The 22,070-nt window shown below is 36.8% G+C and overlaps 1 protein-coding gene across 4 annotated transcripts in view; it reads right to left on the bottom strand.

The window, feature by feature from the left end:
- The window catches only part of LOC121664644, a 42,338-nt gene that overhangs the window by 12,529 nt on the left and 7,739 nt on the right, over positions 1-22,070 (bottom strand). For 3 of the 4 annotated variants that reach the window (XM_042028064.1, XM_042028063.1, XM_042028065.1), the window contains exons 2-8: positions 19,965-20,056; positions 16,437-18,956; positions 13,780-13,962; positions 10,410-10,577; positions 8,607-8,708; positions 5,196-5,306; positions 3,409-3,587 (exon numbers count right to left, since the gene is read on the bottom strand). In XM_042028064.1, coding sequence (XP_041883998.1) covers positions 3,409-3,587; positions 5,196-5,306; positions 8,607-8,708; positions 10,410-10,577; positions 13,780-13,962; positions 16,437-18,956; positions 19,965-20,022 — 3,321 coding nt within the window. In that variant the 5' untranslated portion in view covers positions 20,023-20,056. The remainder of the gene's footprint in view (positions 1-3,408; positions 3,588-5,195; positions 5,307-8,606; positions 8,709-10,409; positions 10,578-13,779; positions 13,963-16,436; positions 18,957-19,964; positions 20,057-22,070) is intronic. The other variant, XM_042028066.1, reaches the window with a different exon arrangement.

Here is a 22,070-nt window from a genome sequence, read left to right as displayed (position 1 = left end):
ACTATTCCTTCCAATTTAATTGCTCCTACTTCCTTCTTATTACAGCTTTTTCTTTTGACTTTCCTACTTGGAGTCCATAAAAAGTGCTGGCAGCAAACTCATACTCTTTAGATCTCTTTTCCTAACTACTATATTTCTACATCATTCTTAGCTGAGAGAATTGGAGAGTGAAATGGAATAGATGACAAATGTAATACGAGGACCTGATAGAGCTGGTTTGACTAGAATTCATCAGTCTCTGACTTCTGGAAAGGAAGTCTGCAATGGAGATAAATTGATAACACTTTCCTGTGTTAACTATTCCTGTTAACTGTGTTAACTATTTCTGTTGGAGACAACCCTCTTTAGAGTTTCTCCTAGATGACAACTACAATGATATTTATTTCTTCATTTCCGTTCAGGTGCTAGATTAGTTATCTGCCTTGCTACCCTCTTTACCAGGGTCTACTTATGCCAAAGAGGCTGGATAGAAGTCCTAGAAACACTGCAGGATAAAAATCAGAGAGGAGCTTGTTATACACAGTTTTTTTATTTATCCAGTCTTACTTAGCAAGACAGCAATGACGAACTGAAACTAGGAAGTTCTGGCTTTCAGTGGAACTTTTAGTGGTTTTGTAAAAGCCAGTATTAAATTTGCTGAACTCCTTACATGATGGATATTTGTAATGATGAATTTTGGGAAACAAGTTTTTGGCTATAATGCCTTCTTAATCCTTGTGTTTTCCTACTAAGCCTTGAACACTGTTAGCACTCTAGCAAGCATGTCCCAATGATAAATGAATGCATGCTCCACAGTCTTTAAAACCCTCAATGGCCCATTTGTTCCTGGGTCCCAGAATTTATATTCCTTCTCTTTGATGAAATCACAAGACTGGTATTTTTTTATCCTGAAGGCTGCAACATATTTTAAGGTTTTCAAGTTAGCTGTCATGTTCTAAAAGTGACTTGCTGATGACAGCTCAGAGATTTAACTTGTTGAAGTGATGCTCTGCTGCTGTGAGGTAGATTGCTTTTTCTATCTTACTGGTCTCATGTAAAGCTGATCAAGACTTATTTGTCCTATACAGAAGTCTTCATCACAGACATTTTGTGGTCACTTCACAGCCCCTTTACTGTGCTGAGCAGCAAATGGTACTTTCAGAGGAGCAAATTTGCTATCTGTAAAGAAAGGATCAGTGCTTGGCTATATTGATGTGCTTTCAGCTTTCCCTGAAAAAATGTGTTAAGTTCAAGCACAAGAAACTTGTCTGCTTATACTTACCTTAGGGAAGGATTTAAGTGTACATTCATGTTTGTCTCCTCATAATTTCCACATATCTTTCCTTTAAGAGAAAAACTGGGCATGTTGAAAAATAAGGAAATAGCATGTTTGAGAAGATCCAGTGTTCTGGACAACAGGGAATCAGACCTGTAGAATATATAGTGGAACTCCATGGTTGCCACATGTAGGCAAAAGAATTAGAAATCATTTATCTCTGCTGATCTCAGTAATTTACTAAAAACAAGGTTCTAACACAAAAATATCTCTGCTCTGAGGCGGCAAACACAGCTACAACCACTGAGGTGAAAAATATGTTTTAACTACTTCTATGGATTGTAGAGTCAAGGACAGTGGCAGCATCTGTTTGAGGGAAAAGAAAGTAACCTTGCATGTGAAGTGACTGAATATCTTGCAACAGCTATCACGTCACCACTGTGTGATTGGTTAGAGATGACTCTAGAAGAGCAGCAATTACATGGGAGAGCCAATGTAAAAAGCTCTAGAGATCTTCTTTTTGAGGTAGGCAGGAAGAGGAAAATTCAAGATGGATAATTTCTGGTTGTAGATTGCAATGATGTGGAAATCTAGCTCTCTGTGTTTGTTGATATGGACTAAAGCAGATATGAATCACCCTTTCCTTCTCCACTAAAAAAAGATTATATGCTACATTTCAGGCTTAAATAAAAGCCTAGTTGTCTTCTTACACAATTGGAAATCAGGCATGCCCTTGCTGGAGTCACTGGAAATACACCAATGTAAGTTGATGTTCTTAACAACAGAATGAAGATGAGTAAATTGATTACTCTGGCTAGTTTGCTGGATAGTGACAGACAGCTTATCCTGAATTTTTGTTCCCCCTGAATTATTCTTGCCTTCAATTAACTGTTTCAAAGAACATCTTAGATACAGTAAGTGGAGAAATTTTTCGTCCAGAATGAGAAAGGCCTGGAACATAACATTGCCAATTTAATCATGCAGCTGACATATAACATAAAAGCTGTGTTAAACTACAAACATTACTTGTAATTCCCTTAGAAAAAAAAGTGGGATGAGCAGTCTTCTTTTTATGTCCTGAGAGAAATCATACCAAAAGAACGAAGTACCAATGAGTACACTTGAGATCCCTCTTATTTCATTTGGGCATTGGATCTCTCAGTAGTGAAGAACTGTATTTGTAATTAAGCATCTTTCTCTCTCTCTTACTAAATGACTCTTCAGAGTACTCTGTAAGCACATAAGGCAGTGAAGAAAATCCTTGTGTTTTCATCTCCTGAAATAGCGCCTCAATATTTCAGTGTATTCTTTGGAGTCCAGAGACAGAGCAAAAAAATGGTATGAAATAATTTAAAAAAGTATTTGAATGGCACTAGTCTTGGATAATGGAAGAAAATAAGCAGTAGTTAGCTGCTGCTATAAAATATTTATGCAGTTCTTTAAATTTATTTGCTCTTTTTAAGAAAAAGGAAATGCATATAGTTTGCATGATTGAAATATTTATTTTCTCAGTGCAATAAATAAGCTAGTTGAGGAACAAATGAATTAAAAGAAACCTACTAGGTAAAAGAAAGAAGTGAAAATGTAATTAAATCTTAGTGAATGTAAGATTATGGGGCACCTTCTAATCCTCACTCCAATTTATCTAACACTCTGTGATATTTAATTGATCAAAAACTGAAAAGTGTTTAAAAAGTATAACTAGATATCCATTTTTATGTTTCAGGAGTTTGATAATAGATTAGGTTATGATAAAATAAAATCTTCTCTCCAAAAGAATGTTTTTTAGTGTAAGTTTTTCACTTGGTTTTGTTTTGACACCAGAATATCTAGTGCTGAAATAAAGCACTGGCCAGACTGTTTTGTTGCATACCCAGTGGTTCTGCAGCATATTCCTGTTTAGATGGCTCATGTGTGTACAATGACAGATGCAGAGAAACAAGACTACCAGCTATTCTGCTGGAAATGTCAGGTGGATAGAAAACTGTAGAAGAGCACTCAACATGACTCCTTTATACACCTCATGCGAAACCCTCTAGCGCTGATGTTATGCTGTAAATACCATAAGACAATGATCTCTAAATTTGAGTACAAAACTGCTGCACTTCATAATTCTGGGCACAGTTTGATTCCTCACCAGACACTCTCCTTACCTTCTTGTGTTTGTAATAGTGTAGGTAACCATTATGTTTCAGCACAAACCACCTCTTTCTCCAGCCCTTCAGTATTGCTGATTGTGTTCGTTTGTGCAGATATCCTCGGCAGGTAGGTCGGGGGGTGTTGGGGTAACGGCTGATGTCTGACCCCACTATCATAGTCAGGATATCAGGACCTAAACATATAAAATATTATATGTGAAAACATAAGTCAAAACTATAACCGTGTCAATATTTCTGAATACCCATGGAGGGTAAGGGAGCAGGAAGGTGGTATTCTATCTCATGCCCATATCCTCCCAATATAGCTTCTAGAAGCAACAAGGAGCAGAGCAGCAAGAAACCAAATTAAATCAAATGATATTTGGCCTTTTTTTAACCCAAATTCAGGAATAAAACTGATTTTGTGTTGAGGACTAGTACTGGAGCCAGATATCTGAAGACACCTCTAAAATAATTTTTTGTGACCTATCTTTGTGAGAAGCATCTTTGCTACTTGTGTGTTTTATCAGCTAGGAAAAGTAATTCAATTTCCTTCCTCAAACGGGTGTACATAAATTGAGGTTTAACCAAAAATTGCTAAGAATGCTCTTACGGGCACCTTCAGTCTCAGTCATCTTACACATGCACTTGAGAATTCTTTATTTTCCATGTCTTGGAATATTCTAACCTTTTCTGTGCCCCTCACTGAGGAGGGTGGCTGTTGGAGCCTAAGATGGGCTAAAGAATCTACTTATTATTTGCAAAAGGCAAGCACTCAGAAGAGATGATGGATTGCTAGATTTTAAAAAATACGTTATCTTCATCATCAATGAGATGCAACATCACAATATTTACTGACAGTATCAATATATCTATGATTTTGACCCTAAAGGCCTAAAATTCTGATTATATCAATGCTAAACAGCAGGTGGTAATGCCTGAAGGCATATTGAGAAATGTGACTACGATTATGACTATGTTATCTGCAAAACATTTGCTGGATTTCTTTTTTGGGGGCACCTGACTTCGGGAATGCTGTTGGTGTCCCAAGATGTAATCCACAGGGTGTTCTCTGAGGAGTTAAAAATACCAGTAATCAGAGATTTCTCTGCTAAAACACTAAACATTCTCTTAAATATAACAGTGTGAATGGCACCTGTATAATTAAAGAACATGATATGTGCCAAGTTAAATTTGTCACTGTCTTCTAAAAGTATTTTAATTTATTGAATTTCCCATAAGCCTTTGTCAAAACTTTATCTGGCATAAATAAGGGAATGGCAGTAAATTAATTTTTGGCATGCAAATGTGGCTATCTTTGGGTTTTAATCATTACAATTCTAGGAAGAATATACATGACAAATATCGTTGACTCTGTTTCTGTGGTGGTGCAAAAGGATGCCTCATGAAATAAACTCTCTGATCTCCTGACTAGACTTCAAGTCTTGGCGACAGAGAACTGGAAGGAAGATGTGAAGTCTCTCCCCGAGGAAGTATAAGGCATAAATAAGGCATTTGTGCCTCTACAATCACTTTCAGGACTTTCGTAGTCACTTTCTTTATAACAGGAGAGCCAAAACCATTACTGTCACATGCTCTTAGGGGAATGTTTTTCTTATGTGTCCAGAAAACAAGGTCTAGATAAAAAAGTGGCCTCAGCAATACTACTGTATTAAATACTAATGCATTAAACTATTAATTAAGATTTTGTTGCATACATCACCCGATTTGTCTGAACGTATCTGGAGCATTAAACAGGAAATCTGACCCATTCATTTAATTTATTGTGATCTCGGAATTACCTTTCCTTGCCAGATTTGCAGCTTCTGAATGTGGCATGCTGGTGACATCAGTTCCATTGACTGCTATCAGAATATCCCCAACTTGTAGCCCTGCTTCTTCAGCTGCACTATCTGGAATTTTAAAAAAAGAAAAAAAGAAAGAGAAAAAGAAAAAGAAAAAGAAAAAAAGAAGCAAACAAAAACCCAAACCACCACCACCAACAACAAAAAAAACCCCAAAAATTTATTTAGAACTAGGATATCAAGCGTGTCTATATGATCATGCTTTTCTAGGAAAACAAGTATCTGTTCAACCAATCAAGGATTATGTTTTAAGGCCTTCATGATGTTGGCTTGGAGGTGGAACAAGCTTTATTGAGCAACCTATAACTCATCTGTAAATGAAGCTTCAGTGTTTGGATACTGATGCAGCCCTAGAAAATCACTGGCAGTGGAGAAATTTCATTTAAAATGCCATTAGGATTTAAATGCTTTTAGATACAAATAGATGTTTCAGTATCTGAGAATTTTGGCCTGAAGTGCAAACAAAAATCTGATGCAAAGCTCAGTCGAGTCAATAGAAAAAAATAATTTATTATTCTGATAAACTTTGAATTTAACCCCAAAAGAGTACCTTCTGTACTGATATTTTTCTTTGCTGGTTAATAGAATTTGGAGATAGCATTTTGAGGATTTTTGGCTTTAGGAAGAAATTACATGGTAAGTAAAAAAGGTCCCAGTGAAGGAAGAACTGAATCAGCATCACCTTTTGTTTATAGCACATTAATTCCTAATAAAACAGTGCTCAGACACACGCCAGCCAGGAATGGAAGCAAACTAGTGAGATGATAAATATGTTTTATTCATGGACACCAATACACAGTTACTTAAATCCCAGTTACAAATTTCTCAGATACAGTATTTATCTTCGTGTTTATAAATAAGCATTCCTAATGTACTGTGAAAGAATGTTTTTGGAAAATATTATTCCATGTTCTTAACATTTAATGTGTTGCGGTGCAAGTGGCTGTGGCCACAATGACCCCAGAGGGAACAACAGAATTTGAGTTTGGTAGTCAGGCACTGATGTTTAAGGACAACCTCTATGGTGAGGGCGTGTCCCCACAATCCTTTGTTTCTCTGATTTGCTTGTTGCAAGTTGATTGCTTTCTAGTCTCCCCTCCTAGTTTTATGTATAAGCTCATAAATATTTATTCCCTTAGTTGATTATGTATTAGTTCTGGAAAGTTCTGCGTTACTTGATGTCCCATTGGTTGTTCCCTGTTACCCCTCCTACAACCATTCCCCATTGGTTAATTCCCTGTGAACTCCTCCCCTCTCTCCCTTCCCTATTGGCTATCTCCCCTTTCTCCACCCCGTTCTCTTCTACTATAAAATCCCTGGACCCTTTGTTTAAACCTGCTTTTTGTCCTTGATCCTTCGCCTGGAATGAATCTGCTCATGGAATCCATATGGAAGTGCCTCCTTCTTCTTTGCCTCTGCCTGCATGCCTTTACAGCCTAGTTTGGCACTAGCTCCCTCGGGTGAGGAGCTCTTGGTACCTGCAGAATCGCTATTGGTGAGGGTGCAGCCAGACCTCCAGGGCTTCCCCCTGGCTCAGCGTGCCCTCATTAATGTATGCTTTTAAAGATTTTGTACCCCATGATGCAGTAAGTGTGACCCTTCAGTGTATTTCTGATAATGCTTAGAAATTGTAGGGATAAGATTAGTGAAAGCTTAACAATAAACAAGCAAAATAAAACGCTGGTCCACTCTTACGTGTATTAAAAATTATTTGGAAATTTGCAAATGTCAGAATGTTTTGGGTTGTGCTGGCCTTGAGCATTCTATATGAATGCTCAAGACTTTATGACCATAAGTGGTCTGTAAAATACTATTAAAATATTCATTAAAGAATCATAGAATGGTTTCAGCTGAAAGGGACCATAAAGATCATCTAGTTCAATCCCCTTCCACTAGACTAGGTTTCTCAAAGTCCCATCTAACCCTGCCTTGAACTTTCGAAGGGATGGGGCATCCACAGCCTCTCTGGCAACCTGTGCCAATACCTCACCACCCTCACAGGGAAGAATTTCTTCCTAATGAAATGAGTTACATTTTGAGAAAACATAATTCTACAAGTTTGTCTGAAAAAAACTATTTTCTTAAATGTTGTCACTGTTCTAAAGCAACTGCATTTTGAAAACAGGATACAAATAAAAGAGTAATATAAAATGTGAGTAGCTATATTTCATTTTAACTAGTAGGGATAAATCGGTAAGTGTTAGAGTTACTGCTGTATGCATGACCAATGATTTTATTTGTACTTAAGTAAAGAACTTACGAACTCACTCTGAATTCACAAGCTTTCCCAGTGTTGTCAGGATGATAGACAACCTCATACATAAGGCTTGTAATAGTGACAGCTATTCTCAGATGCCTTGCCAGAAGGCATGCTCTAGCCTTCTTTCTATGGGATGTTTTGCATAATATCTGCTTTTTTAGTAAGAATCTATCACAGTCTCCAGTACCTTCTGCTCCTTCTCTAATTCTGCTGTTCCTGCCCTGAGATGCAGAGCAGTACAGCAAGCAATGCTCTAGATTTGGATGAGCCAAGGTCTTAGGCAGCAGTAAAATGACACTGACTGCCTGCGTCTCATTCTCTCTGCAATTACTGACTGAGTCAGCTTTTAGCCAGATTTCTAAGCTTGACATTATGCACAGAGCCAACGAATTCAGAGAGCTTTAAGTGGTGACTTGCAAGATCTCATTCCTGACCGAAAGTGCCAACGCTATTATTTAAGGCACAGTAAGAAGCTCATTCTTCCCTGGAAGCAGTATCTTACATTTCATCTTTGTTGAACATCATCTGCCATTTTTTTGCTCACTCACTTGCATTTTGGAGTTTTTTTGGGGCTCCTTACAATCATCATAAATCCCTGAGGAAGTTAACAGCCCACCTGTCAAGACTGACAGATGCCTCAATGGATCCAGGCAGAAGTGTACCCAGTCAATAAGATTTATGGAAATATTAGAAGGATCACTGCATCTTCCTTTTCATTTTTAAAGGCCTATTGTCACTCATGGATGGCAGCCCACAAAAGTTTTAGACTTTACATCTGGAGTGAGGCTGAATGCAGGCATGTGCACACGGTATGAAGTAACATGCAAGAAGGCAGTGGAGTCTGATTTACCCCTAGGGATAGTGGGGCTCTAAGACAGTTGTTCATGAGCAGTTCATGAGCTATTAAACACTGTGCACCCACTAAGTATGGAAATTATTGTGTACATGTATATTATAAATTAATATAAAGCAGATGTTCTATACTACGTAGCTCATATCATGTAGATACATATAATATCATTATTTCGGATAATATTTTTTTTAATATATTTTCACAGGAGAAATTAACTAGTAGAAACACAACTTACTTGTATCAACTTCAGTCACAAGGATAGGCTTTGAGAACTGGATCCTGAAACCCCAAGGGTAATTGCCAGTTCCTTTAGCGATCTTCACAGTTCTTTCTCGAACTGGAAATAGGAAGAAAGATACCCTTTTTCTCTACACATTCAATTTAATAAGCAGCAGCCTGTTTTTAAAACTTTTTGTAGGCACTGAATGTTACTTATTCTGCTAGTGGTTGGGGTGCTTTCAGTATCACTCCTGGCTGTTTACTGCTGCCTCAGACAGTGACACCACTCACACTGTGACCGACCAAGTATCATTCATGTTAGGGCACAGGCAAACAGCATTTTGAATTAAGTGCCTGGACTTTGTAATGAAGAGCTGAAATATTCAGGTATTCCACTCTACTGATTGTGTTCTGGGAGAGAAAAACACTCATGCTCTCTGTGTCAGACCTCTATGCTGCAAATACAAAATACACTCTAATTTACCAAATGGGTTTAAATCTGTTTCTTGTAAATCTGTTTCATTCTTTTTATATTTCATAAGGTATCTATCTTTTGGATAGTTGTTTCTTCTCCTTTTGCTTTTCCTTTCACTCCACACTCACACTGCCTTCCAATCCTGTAGTCCAACCTCCCCAACCACAGTGGCATCTTCTGCCAAGGGGGGCTGAAAACCCTTTCAACTCAGCAGAATTTAACACTTAACGGGATAAGCCTCAGTAAAAAGGAATATCAGGATCTAATTGTAAACTTCCATCTTTTTCTCAGGGTCTAATAGGTATTATTATTGTGACTTAAAGAGCCTGGTTCTTTAGCAAATCTTATGTGTATGAAGGATTTCAGTGTAAATTGGATTTCTTGGAGTGTCTGTTTTTCATCATTTGACTGTCTTACTGTGTTTTTTCTTAATGGAGGCCAATTTAACAGCAATTTATGACAACTGGTTTTTTTTCAAATTGTGTATTATTTGGAAGACAGAAATTGCTTTAAAGGTTACTTTACCAGCAGGCCAATTGATGTTTTCTGTACAAAACAGATACTTCAATACTGACTAACTATCTTGCGGAAGTTCTGAGCTCTCCCCTGGGAGAACAAGCAACCAAAATGGTTTTCCAGAATATTCTCATGTATGTTAAGGGAAATTTTTCATATCACAAGACTTATAGAGCACATTTGTCTTCTCTCATATTCTGAATGATTTATGAGCTCCAACAAAGAACAATTTATTGGAAAGTAATAAATAAATAAATAAATAAATAAAACACAGGGGTGTTTTGGCCTGTCTTAGTTCTTTGAACTTTCATGTGTTTCTTTGAACTGCGAAGTGGAGGAAAACCTCCCATCCCCCAGAAAAAGTTGTTCACTATATCTGTTTGCACAGATTTAAACTACAAATAGAATAATCCTTCATACTCATAGCAAATGACTGTTTTCTTTCTGGATTGACTATGTCTGAAAGTTTGATGTAAAACAGATTTTATGTCCATTGTAATACTTTATAAATATCTCAGTGTGATTTTGCCATGCTTGAAGAAGTCATGGAATTACATTTCCTCTACCATTATCTCATGAGGTTTAGTTATAACCTTTTACCAGTTAAAATTTTATCAAGTAATGATGATATTTTGCAAGACAATAGCTAAATAAGAACTACTTATGTATTTTTTAAATAATCTTTTTGATTCTTGGGTTGCTCCTTTTCCTGTCTTAAGCATAAGGGACCAGCACTTTCTCCAAAATGTCGATCCCTTGAAATCCTCAGAGTGCCCAAAATTAATAAATTTTTATGACATTTATTACCTGTTGCTCTAGCCAACTTACTTGCCACTGGTCTAGGTCTTTTGCTGAGACATCTAGGGCTGTTATCTGGAGAGACATCATCTCCTCTGAAAACCCAGGAAGCAGAATGAAAGTTTTCTGTATAAAAACCTCTGTCCTCATTTTCAGAATATAGTCCCAGATCTACTGATCGAGCATCCTCTGAATTTACTGTCATGACGATAAAGCAAGTAAAAGTTATGTCAATAGGGAAAATGCATGAAGAATAAGAGACCTCATCCAGTCAGCATGGAAGAATCACCACAAGCTTCTTAATGAACTCTTTGTAATGTTTGTACTGAGTTCTCAATTTTGTTGCTGTTAAAGGAGAAGTCTGCAAGGATTTCCAAATATAAGATCACAATACTGGAGGCTAATGCACGTTCAGCTTGAGTAAGAAGTGAAGTCTTAATGCAAATGGTCAAAACAGGAGCTGCACCTCTTTAAGATACATCTGGCTGTACCTAGCTCTTAAGCTATCTTATATGACCCATCTGATTAGGAAATCAAACAAATCTTCTAGAAATTTGGTATGAGTTCAGTGCGTATCAGAAGACAAAAGAGAAGACGAAAAGTATCTTCTATGACAGGGGCATTGATGACCGTATTTGCTGTTTGCTTAGTCTTATCTCTTCCAGAGATGTGAAGTTTTGTTAAAAAGGAGGTAAGGAAGTAAGTTTGTTGTAAATAAGGTGTTGTTTTCCTTTTAACATAGAACTTCTGGCTAGTTCCCTCATAGGCTGTTGAATATTTGTATGATGTGTTATCCTGAGGATTTTCAGATTCATCTTTTATAATAATTTACATTCACAATGTCTTGCAATGAGTTCACATGGAGATGGAGAACTCTAGTTCTCTGCTAACGTTGAGACGCTTAAGGCAATAGGATGTCAGGCAGCTGGCTGCGACAGGTTATAAACAGCAAGTTGAATGTAAAGGAAAAGCCTGTGTAATAGTCTGACAACATCCCAAGTAGACCAGGAGCTGCAACTTCAAAGCTAAGACTGGATGGTGAAAGTCATATATAAATATATATCATCAGATGTTGTGCTAACAGATAGACTGGAAATATAAATTTTTTGAGAGGAAAAAACCATCATGTTCCTTTCAGTATGAAATGCCTGGTAATGCAGCTAGATTTAATGCAGCTGGAGGAAGGATCTGTTTGCATTGTTTATCCTGTGTTTGATGTAAAACAATTCCCAGTTTAAAAACAGAGAAGATAAAAATTGACCTTTATTTAAGGTTATATTTGTTTGGGAAGTCACTTCCTGAATATGCCTAAGTGGCAGCTCTTGGTCACTTAGAAAATGTGGTCAATTGTGTCTGTCTAGACAAATATTCCACATCCACTGTCTTCTCCCTTACTATGCAGAAAGTATGAAATGACATACTTAATTACATAAAAAGCTACTAGTAAATAGACAAATAAATAAATATTACTATGCTGATATGTTTAAAGCTCCTTTTACCTTGCTACCATGAATGCGTAAATTAAGAAAACCTAGACTAGCACCAAACAACTCAGTACAGTACAGTATTTTGCCAGTTTAATGCTGTATTTTTATAATTGTAGTAGAGTTAGAGTAGGTTAAAATGTAACAAATAGGCAAAACTATAGATGCTGCCATGCTGACAGTATGGAATTATGCCAAAACATTTCTTCTCTCCTTGAGTTTTTGGAACAGATGTCAAACAGGCATGTCACAAACAAGTGCACTGAAATTCTTCCCAGATGCTGGACGTAAGAATGTTAGGAGCTGCTGCTTCCATATGTCAATCAGAGTTGTCTCAAGTCTGTGAACAAGAGGGAACAGTCTAGCTACCAAACAAAAAGGGACAGAAGTCTCAGGCCTGTGGCATACTATCTAAAATTACTAGATGTGAAAATCTGTGACAGAATTGTCTGCGCAGTCACCTGTTCTGGAGACCACTTTGGGTTTATGCCACGTGCTACCCAGAGCTTTGTCTCAAGGAAAGCAATTCTAGCTCTTGCAACTTGTTCTTTTTTGACTTGTTTTCTTAAAAATATATATATGCCTTCTCTATGAAACCAACATATGCCTGACTTAGTAAAATCTATGGTCCAGCTTTATATTCAAGAGACATTACTGTTGAAATCAAGGAACAGTTTACTCTGATGTGTGTAACTTCTGGTAGGTTTTTTTGAGCTCAGGTGGTTTGACAAGATAACTTTCTAATCTTATTACCATGACCTAGAATTTGTTATAGGGGTGAACAATGAAGACTGCTATCAATAAACAGTTTTTTATTTCCATGTGAAATGTCAGTCATTCCTGCTCCTTTGTTAACAGGTATTAAAACCTTAGGGATTGGCTCACCTACCTGAATATAGGTGCCCTGTACCATATTAGATGCCTTATGGTATCCTGCTTGCTGTTCAATTACTACTTCAAGAAGGCTTGGGTTCCCTGCTGGTTCACATATCTCAGGTCCCTCTTGGTATCCCAGCTGGCAACTGAAATTGTGTTTAGGCAGTGAATTGAGGCTCTGTTTGATGTAGGATTTACCTCTTTGGTACAGGCATGGAACATATTAGTTTATCATCTATTGGACCTGTGCTGAAATCCTAGAGTTCAGAGTCTTCTACAGGTTTGTATTTTCCCTTCTTCAAAGAGGAGGTTATGTATCTACAAATTAAACTTCCTGTACCAAAAGTAGTCATTGTAGCACAAAATATTTCCACAGGGAAGTGCACATTTCTTCATCTCTACAAAGGATTTCTTTTATTACTAAAGTAGCAAAACAGGAGGTGAGGTAGTGTCAAGTAAGAAGTACCATGTATGTTCCCCCTAGACTGTGCAATCCTTGCTTGGTGGCTCCATCTGCATGAAATGTAAATTCACTAAGTAGTTCATCTTAAAAATTCCTTCCCATGGAGTTAAGCTGATGAATTTGCATGTGGCAAGGTGACAAATTTCTTAAAGAGACAGTTACGGGTCACAGTGAACGACATTCTAGGCAACAAGCCTGGATTAAAGTTGGAGCACCTTTGTGAGTAGAGAAAGACTCCCAGCTCAGCATGGCTTTGACATAAGTAGATATCAGGATTATGATTTTTGTTATAACCTCAAACCTGTTGCCACATGATTACATGTTTGTGCCTAGAGTTTGTCTTAATATTTAAACATATTATTTGAACATGTTCTACCATGAGCATGCAAGGTAGAATAAACTTTTTTTTAGTCAGGTTGATTGCTTAACCAAGGAGAGAGGATGTCTCATATTAGTCATGATAATGACTAACACAGACACTCAATGAACTGGAGATCAATTTCCTTAGCTGAAAACCCTGTCGTAATGTCAGTCACACAAAGGGGAAAGATCACAAGTGTAAGACTAATGTACTCACTTGAACCCTCAGTGATTGTGCTGTTTATGGAGCTTCCTCCAGTAGAACTGCATTTTTTGCTATCTTTGAACTGTTTCCGTCTTCTGGCCCACTGGTCTATTGCATCTTCCTGGGAGCTGTCACTCGCTCTGGTGTCTTTCTTCAAAGGTAACTTTCTGGTTTTATTAATTTCTGATTTCAAGTCTAAGTTATAACCAGATGTTGTTTGTGAGTAATATGTGACACAACTTATGTAAGTATTTTTGCTGTTTAATATTTCCACATTCTAAATACAAGAATAATCTAACCAACATATAAATGAAAATACCAAATAATAATGAAAATATTCAGAAAGTATATGTTTTAGACTAATTGAGGCCTTTATGCAGAGGGAAGTACAAGTGCCTTTAGTTAAATACTTACATAGCCATTTGTACATCACTATTTTAATGCAGAAACTTGTAAATTGCTCATGGATCTTATTTAACATGCTCATACATTTTCGAAGTGGTCAGTATAGGTAGATATAAAAAACTCCTATTTGAATACTAATAATCTTGCAAGACATGCATGAAGATTTTTCTGGTTTAGATTTCTTTCTAGTTAAAACAGAATAAACTTGTTGTATTATTATTTCATGTAAAACAACAATTGGAAAACAGATTTTGTGTTATATTCTGTTCTGAAAAATGTGACTGTAGCCACTGGCAAGGGCACATAGGGAGAAAGTCCAGCCTCCACAGACTCCCTGGAGGACTGTGTAGGTGCACTTATGGCTGTACAGTCTCTTTCTGGCTTCAGCCAGATCTTCATCACTGACATATGTAACTGAGCCAGGCCATTCCAGGACACTATTCCAGACCATTGCTGAGAGTTATGAAACCTATCTCTTGCAGTGCCCTTGTACTGCTCTTTGCATGGGTCTTTTCCTCTTTGATAATCATGAAGTCCCCAGAACACCAAGAGACTTCTAGATTGCCTTTCCCCCATCCTGTTTATCACAGTGGCATCTCTTCTTCTCCTCTGTTCTAGATGTTCTCACTCTTCGCTGAAAAATGCCACATTTGCTTTCCAGTGTCACTGGATTACTAAGCTCAGAAAGTCCCACATTGCCTAATGTCTTGGCAAAGTAGGTTGGTATTCTTGAACTAAAAGTGGATTTTAATTCATGTTAATGAGTTGTAAAACTTCAAACTCTTTTACTGCTTCCTAGACGTACACATTTATTCATTTAAGGTAGGACCTCCACAGCATTGCGGAGTAAAGCAAAGTCAAAATATGACCCTGGACCAAAAGAGGGCCAAAGTGAGATGATAGGTATGAGAAAAAACACAAGTAGATAATTCTTAGCAAAGGGCAAAAGGGAAGAGAGAATAAAAGAAGAGAAAATAAAAAAAAAATGAAAGAAATAGCTACACCTCACTTCTGTGCTGGGTCCTTAACCACTTAGGTCTAATGTCTGAGAAGTCAAGGATTTTGGCATGCAGTTTTCCTTTAGTATCTTAATTCTATACCTTGTTCCATCGAGATTTCCATTTCATAAATTCTCTATTTATTTTATATATTGATACTGAGATAATGGTATTGCGATATTGATCTATATAGCAATATGTATCTATGTAGTATATCTATATAGTGATGTAGACTTTAGGTATTTTTTAAATTTCCATTATCAATGCCAAACAAGACAGCCATGGAGGTCATACCAGTCTTTTTTGCAGGTATGGTGAATTAAAAGATTTTTAAAAAACTTTCAGATGCTTTTAACTAGGATTATATAAGACATTTTCCATAGGAAAATGTATATTTTTCAACAGTATAAACCTCTTAACCTCCAAATCTGCTGGAAACATTGTCTTCTGGAGAGATAAATCTGAGATATATTTGCATATAGCCTGACTAATGTTAAAAAAAATAAACTTAGTGTTTGGAGTGATACTTCAACACCACACACACACACACATATTGCGTGTAGATACTCATATGTAAAAGGCTCACATTGTAGCGTGCAATGTCCCAGGATGGCTTAACATTTTTATAGTTCAAAACACGCATTTTAAATGACCAGTTATGGATATAGGTAGATGGATTATATAAAGGAAGACAAGAAATTTTGTAAAATATTAGCTAGTAAAAGTAAGCCTTTTTCATATGCAGTTCTCTCAAATATGTAAAAGAGAGGAGAAAAGCAGGTTAAAGGATCCCTTATGGTCATTCCATGAAAATGTTCAGCCAGAATTAAGACTGAGATGTACTTAGACTACAGTATTCATATAAGTCACATGGATTTGAAAGCCAGATTTCTGTGGTTTTAAACATTGACTTGTGCTCTGAGTTCATATCACATGGCAACTGCTTTTACTATTATTTCCTGCAATGGTATTTGCTTCTCTCACTAGATGTACAGGATGGGTGGGTGATTTAGTGTAGAAAACTGCTTCTTGATCAAAGCTGCATTTTTTTTTTTAAATTTAGGTTTCTTGTCTTTTTAAGATGGTTACTAGAATCCTCAGTAGAATAACTGCATTTTTTAACCCCATGGCCAAACATACCATACCATAACAATATCATTGTAAACTTTTAATACACATTTATTTTCTAAGAAAACAGATGTCACAAAAGCGCCTACAAAAAAGGTGTGTAAGTGATACTAACTTGAAAAGTCTTGTAGCACCTACCTTTCTGATTAATCTGTTTTACTGATGATGAGGAGACATCTGCATTCTCATAATAATCTTCTTTTATTTCAAAATTTGACTCAATTTCTTCAAAGTTGGACTTGACTAACAGAGGTAGTTGATTTGCTCCAGGCTCTCTCCTTAAACTGTCATCAGTTGACTGTTTACTGCAAAAGTTCTCCAGTCTTTGCTTGATGTTTGAATGTTCTGTGAAATTCTCTTTCTTTTCTGTGCAAACGGAAGGGGTAGATAATTTGGAAGCCTGGGCTGAATTATTATGGCAATCAGATTTAACAAGGACATCCCCAGGTAAGTCCTGTACCTCAGAAAGGCTTTCCAATTCTTTATTCATGTGATGCTCCTTGGGATCTAACAGCAAGGATGACAGCAAGGATTTTTCTTGTATACTGCTGGTAAGGTTAGGTTCTTTCCTTAATGCAGAGCCAAAACATTCAGGCATCAATGTAGGGTCACCTTGGACAAGTCTTTCTTCTACTTCTCCAGTTATCACTGGAGAGTCAGTCAGTACTGACCCTCTTCTTTTATGTGTTGCCTCAGACTCTGCATAAGGTGGGTGAACATTTAACTGTAAAACTGAACATTGTTTTGGGATGCTTTCTGTAGATGCATAATTAGTACTTTCTTTGTCATTAATGAATTCACCTGAAGGGCTTGTAGAAAGTGGAGACACTTGTACCAGGTGAGCTTTTTTCTGCCATTCAACATGCTTTTCTATAGGGTTGTACTCTGATTTCTCTTTATCTAAAGCTTCAGTAGACTCAGAGTCTTCTTCCCACATGGCTAGGTTTCCAAGAGGCTCTTTGTGGCTGTTGTCTGTTTTGTCATGTACAGCACCACTGGAATGAAGATTCTCCATTAATGTTTCTTCTGTTTCTTCACCTTGCCCCACAAAGTCTGCACAGTCATTCAGTAAACAAGTGCCATCTAGACAGACATCTTCAGATGGATAAATGGTAATATTATGATCAAATGATGTGAAAGCATACTGATATGAAGACTTAAGACTTCTCAAATTTCTCAGTGAGGAGGTCAAGTCGGGATACTTGCAAAGCTCTGTCAGAGAGGAGGTCAAGTCAGGACACTTACAAAGTTCCTTATATTCGGTAGAAATATGCGAGTTCCTGTTACGGACATCTCCTGCTTTGGTCTCCTTAAGCAATACTTTTAAGGATGGCAGTGAATAAAAGCCAGAATCCCTTCTAGGGTGAACTGGTGATAGTACATCCAGGGTAGTATCTGGGAAAGATTTTCTTCTTGCTATCTTTGGCCCTGTGTCTCTGTGTATGTCACAGTTATTTCTTTCTGCACCTATTACACTGCTTTTACTAACACATTCCTTCCCATTGTTTGGGTTATGCAAGGTATTAATAGCTACAAGACAATTAGTATTATTTATTTTTGAGAAAAATACTTTATCCTTTGAAAAATCTTCCTTTTCATTGGTGTGGTCTTCATAGTCCTCTGTGTTAAGTTTACAGAAATAATTCTCTTCCCCCCAAATACTCAAGGCTGTAGTGAGACTGTCAGATTCCTCTTTGCTATTAACAGGGTACGAAGATATGCCTTCTGCAATTGTATCCAGATGCATTTCGTCACAGTCAGCAAATTCTTTAGGTGGAGGGAGAAGTGTATATCCATCTGGGAACGTATAATCTGCTTTTTCATGAAAGCTAAATGATGACTCGCAATCTGTGTTACACAGTGCCTCTGTTACAGAATAGTCTGTTTCACTCCAATATGTATCTTCATGTTCCCTGTTACATGGTTTGCTCTGTGCCTGCTCAACAGCTTTGATGTTAACCTTTAGAGTCTTCTTTCTGCTGATACATTCCACTTGAATGTCTTTTGCTTCAATTTCCAGGGAGGCACTTTCATTGATGGCAGTTTGAACTTTTCGTTTAGAGGATCCTTTATATTTCCCCTTGTGTTCTGCTGAGTGGTCAGTTGAAGGACACTGGTACTTTGAACATTTTGAACACCGACTTTTCTGGCACTGTCCTTCATGACAGTGTTTTTTATTCTTTGAACCTTTCCTTTTTTCATCCACAACTTTTGTTTCAGAATCAAAGAAAGAAATATTCCTAACTTCTACTCTCATATTAAAAGAGCCGTATTTTACTTCTGCAGAAATTTTTCCAGTGGTCAAGCTAATGGACTCTGAAAAGTCTGGCTTGCCACACAGTGTAATTTTTCCCTTGAATGAGCCCTCTAACTCACCAAAAGTTACTGTAGCTAGGATTTCATCTTGCTGAGGTGACAACATTTTAGGAGGGCAGTTCTTTTCCTTCTTCCCTTCTTTTTCACTGTCTGATACATTTTCAAGGTCTCTATCTTCAGAAGCATCTGAGCTACTCTGATTCTTGTTTTCATGATCTTTTCCATCTTCTTCAGCACCCTTTACATGCAGTGGCTCTGTGAAGTGAGACAGGGCCTCATGTGCTTTATTTTCAAGGCTTCCTACACTTTGCTGACATTTACAAATGGGTGACAACTGTTCATCTAATTTAAGGTAAAACAAAAGAAAAAAAACATTTTCCCATGATTTGTTAAGCAGTATCATAAATGTGTGATTAGCTTTGAGACACTTTTCATAGAAAATGCCTATATTATCTTTAAGATCTAGTGTATTTTTCACATTATTTTTAAATTTTCAATATTAACTTGTTTTGTCATAATTACCTGATAAGTGAAATCAGATAAACAGGGTGGGCCACATTAATTCACTCTAATTTGAGAAAATCAATGTATTTGCACTTTTTTAAAATAAAGTTTTGCTTTTGTTAGGGGATAAGGAATTCCATTTGCTTATAATAAGAGCTACATTTTAAATTTTATTACCCTTCCAAGTATTTACTTTGTTCCTGTGAGCACTCTGGGTCAATCAACATGCCACTGCCTGCCTGGCTGCAGTTTGGGGTAAATTCTATGGAAGTTTGCTTTTATAATCCTTTTACAGATGAGCAAACAAAGGGATTGATTATCACAATCATACAGGAGGTCCGTGGCACATTGCCAGGAGATGTGAGTCACGGCTACCCATTCTAAGTAGAATAAAATGATGTTTCTTGGCTGTACTAGGCAAGATTTCATGGCATTCACACAATGACATAAAATTATGTCTTGCTTGGGCTTTTTTTAGAACAGGTGATGTGCATTAGAGGGTAACAGTTTAATAGCGACATCTACCTAAACAGGACTAGAACAAGCTATTAAACTAAGACAACACTGAGATTTACACCAAGAATGATGACATTTTGAGGCAATTGAACAACAATACCTTTGGAAAGCCTTTGCCAGAAATAGCCAGGATAGCAGCTTAACTAAAATAAAAAAAAACTACCCTCGCTAAGACCTTACCTGTATGTACCCACACTTAAGTGTAAATATTTCCAACCTGACAAACAGCTTTGGGCACAAAGGTGAATTTCTGTCTTGATGAGTAAACTAAGAATAGCCACATATGTTTCTGTTGATTTTACTTTGTATTAAATATTTCTGTAAACTTACATTCTCTGGATTCAGAGCTCTTTCTGCTCTTGCAGCTTTTTCTTCTCTTTCTACTCATTTCTAAGAACCAATGGCATCTGTGTTCTACTTTTCTGTGTGAGAGGGAAAACATTGGATAATGAGAAAGCTTTTCTGGAATAATTTTGCCCTCTGAGATTTTCTAACTTGTTATAATAAAAAATAGAGAAGTTCTAGAGCACGTACTAATGCATTTATTTCTTCTTCTGGTTATTTAGGAACAACTTTTGAAGATTTTCAAGTAATAGCTTAAAATCGAGGTCGCATGGTCTCAGTTATAGGGCCTGAACCGATACTCATTTAAAGTCTGTGGAGCAGTGGGTGACCTTTTGCAGTCTATGATTTTATCTGATTCTGAGTTTTAGAGATGAATACTTTGATTTAAGCATTCATTTTAAATTCAATCTTATTTATACATGTAATGAAATACTTTGTAATAACTGTTTTCCTCTCATGAGAAGGGATTCTTTGAAGTGAGAAATATGTGAACACCTAATACATCATAAGCGTGGTCTTGAAAATCAGTAAGAGTTATGTTGGGAAAAATCAAATGACTACAAGTGTTATTAGTCATAATCATCTTTTATATGTTTGTTTATCAGAACATGCAATACATCATTGTGGAAGGAGTGCAAGTGAATTTTTAAGGCTACAAACTTACGTGGTATAATGAGGATATATGAATCTTGTTATTAGGATAAAGCATTTTAAATAATTACATTGATGCTTGAAGACACATCACATGTCACTGTATGCAGTGATACATAGCTAGCTAAACAACTGGGAAGAAATTTTTTCAAGACGCAGTCATTGCTACTTCTGAAAAATTTTAAGTTTGTGTGAGGCCCAAATGACTGAATATGCCAGTGTACATTCATTAGCTGGTTGCAAAATACAGGCATTCTCCTCTTCTCTTTGGAAGACACTGCAGGTAGGCTGTGAAAGTCTTGTATTTATTTCACAGCAGGCACTTTGGAATGTTTACATACTCAGTTTTCAGTAGGAAGCTATACCTCTCCTTTTTCCAGGAGTCTTTAGTCAAAGCTTGACGGACAGCCAAACTTGCCAACTGAGCTCTGTTCTCAGTAGGAAGAATGAGCTTAAAATCAAATACAAGGCTTTAAAGGACACAGAGGCAAGAACTATTTGTAGTGTAGGGTATGAGCAAGTGCCCATCAGTTCCAGATAAAAATCAGTATTATCTTAAAGAGTTACATATGCAAGTATGCTGTGAGTGGCAGCCTCATATTTAAGATGGCATATGTAAGATCTGCAGATTGATGCATATATTTATGACTTTAAGAACAACAGTGTAACACAGATCCTTAATGTGATGGTTATGGTTGAGGTTTCAGTTGTATTTCATTAAGGTGCAACTGAGAAAATGTTTTTACTTCTAGGAATTCCCTCATTCAGCTTAAGGAAGATGCCACACACTCAATTCCTTCCCCTTCTCTTTATCCTTTCCCTTCACCTTCTTGACCTTCATGGTTGCATTTCCAAAATACTTGCATTTGTTATACTACTTTTAATTGTTCCCTAGGAATTCAATTTTCATGTTTTTTTCCCCCTTTTCTATAGTCAGTAATGCAATGGTTAATCTCAATATAGGAGATGTGATTTCTAATTGTCACTGCTAAAATGCTGGTAAAAACTATCTGCAGATCAAAACCAGCTGTTTTACTTTAGTTTCTCTTTACATTTGATGGTTACTTTCACAGTTGTATGTACCACAGATTACTCTTTAAACAAATTCTGAATTTTACTGAATGCTGAATGCAACATTAAGCCAGAGACACAATTAATACATGAAGTGTTTAAGGTCTTACTTTTAGTGAAGAATTAATAGGCATGTCTGTAATCAGTTAGCAGCGGATTTGAATTATGATGGCTTTGAGGATAAGGTTCACATGGTTGAAGGTAAGATTGAAAAATAAAAAAAACCCTAAAATACCAGAAAGAATCACTGCAAGAAGCTTGAATATGAAGGAGATAGAAAGCACTGTGGATCAGTTATAAAGAAAACCGTACTGATTTCAATTTCTCCTCATAGTTGAAGTGTCTGTTTTGCCAGGTTTTGTAATGGTA

Source organism: Corvus kubaryi, unplaced genomic scaffold (assembly GCF_017639235.1).
Source record: "Corvus kubaryi isolate FWS band 111438036 unplaced genomic scaffold, C.kubaryi_AGA036_p1.0 37302, whole genome shotgun sequence".
Classification (NCBI taxonomy): domain Eukaryota; kingdom Metazoa; phylum Chordata; class Aves; order Passeriformes; family Corvidae; genus Corvus; species Corvus kubaryi.
The sequence above is the reverse complement of the archived record's forward strand: the minus strand, read 5'-3'. Positions and strand labels throughout refer to the sequence as shown.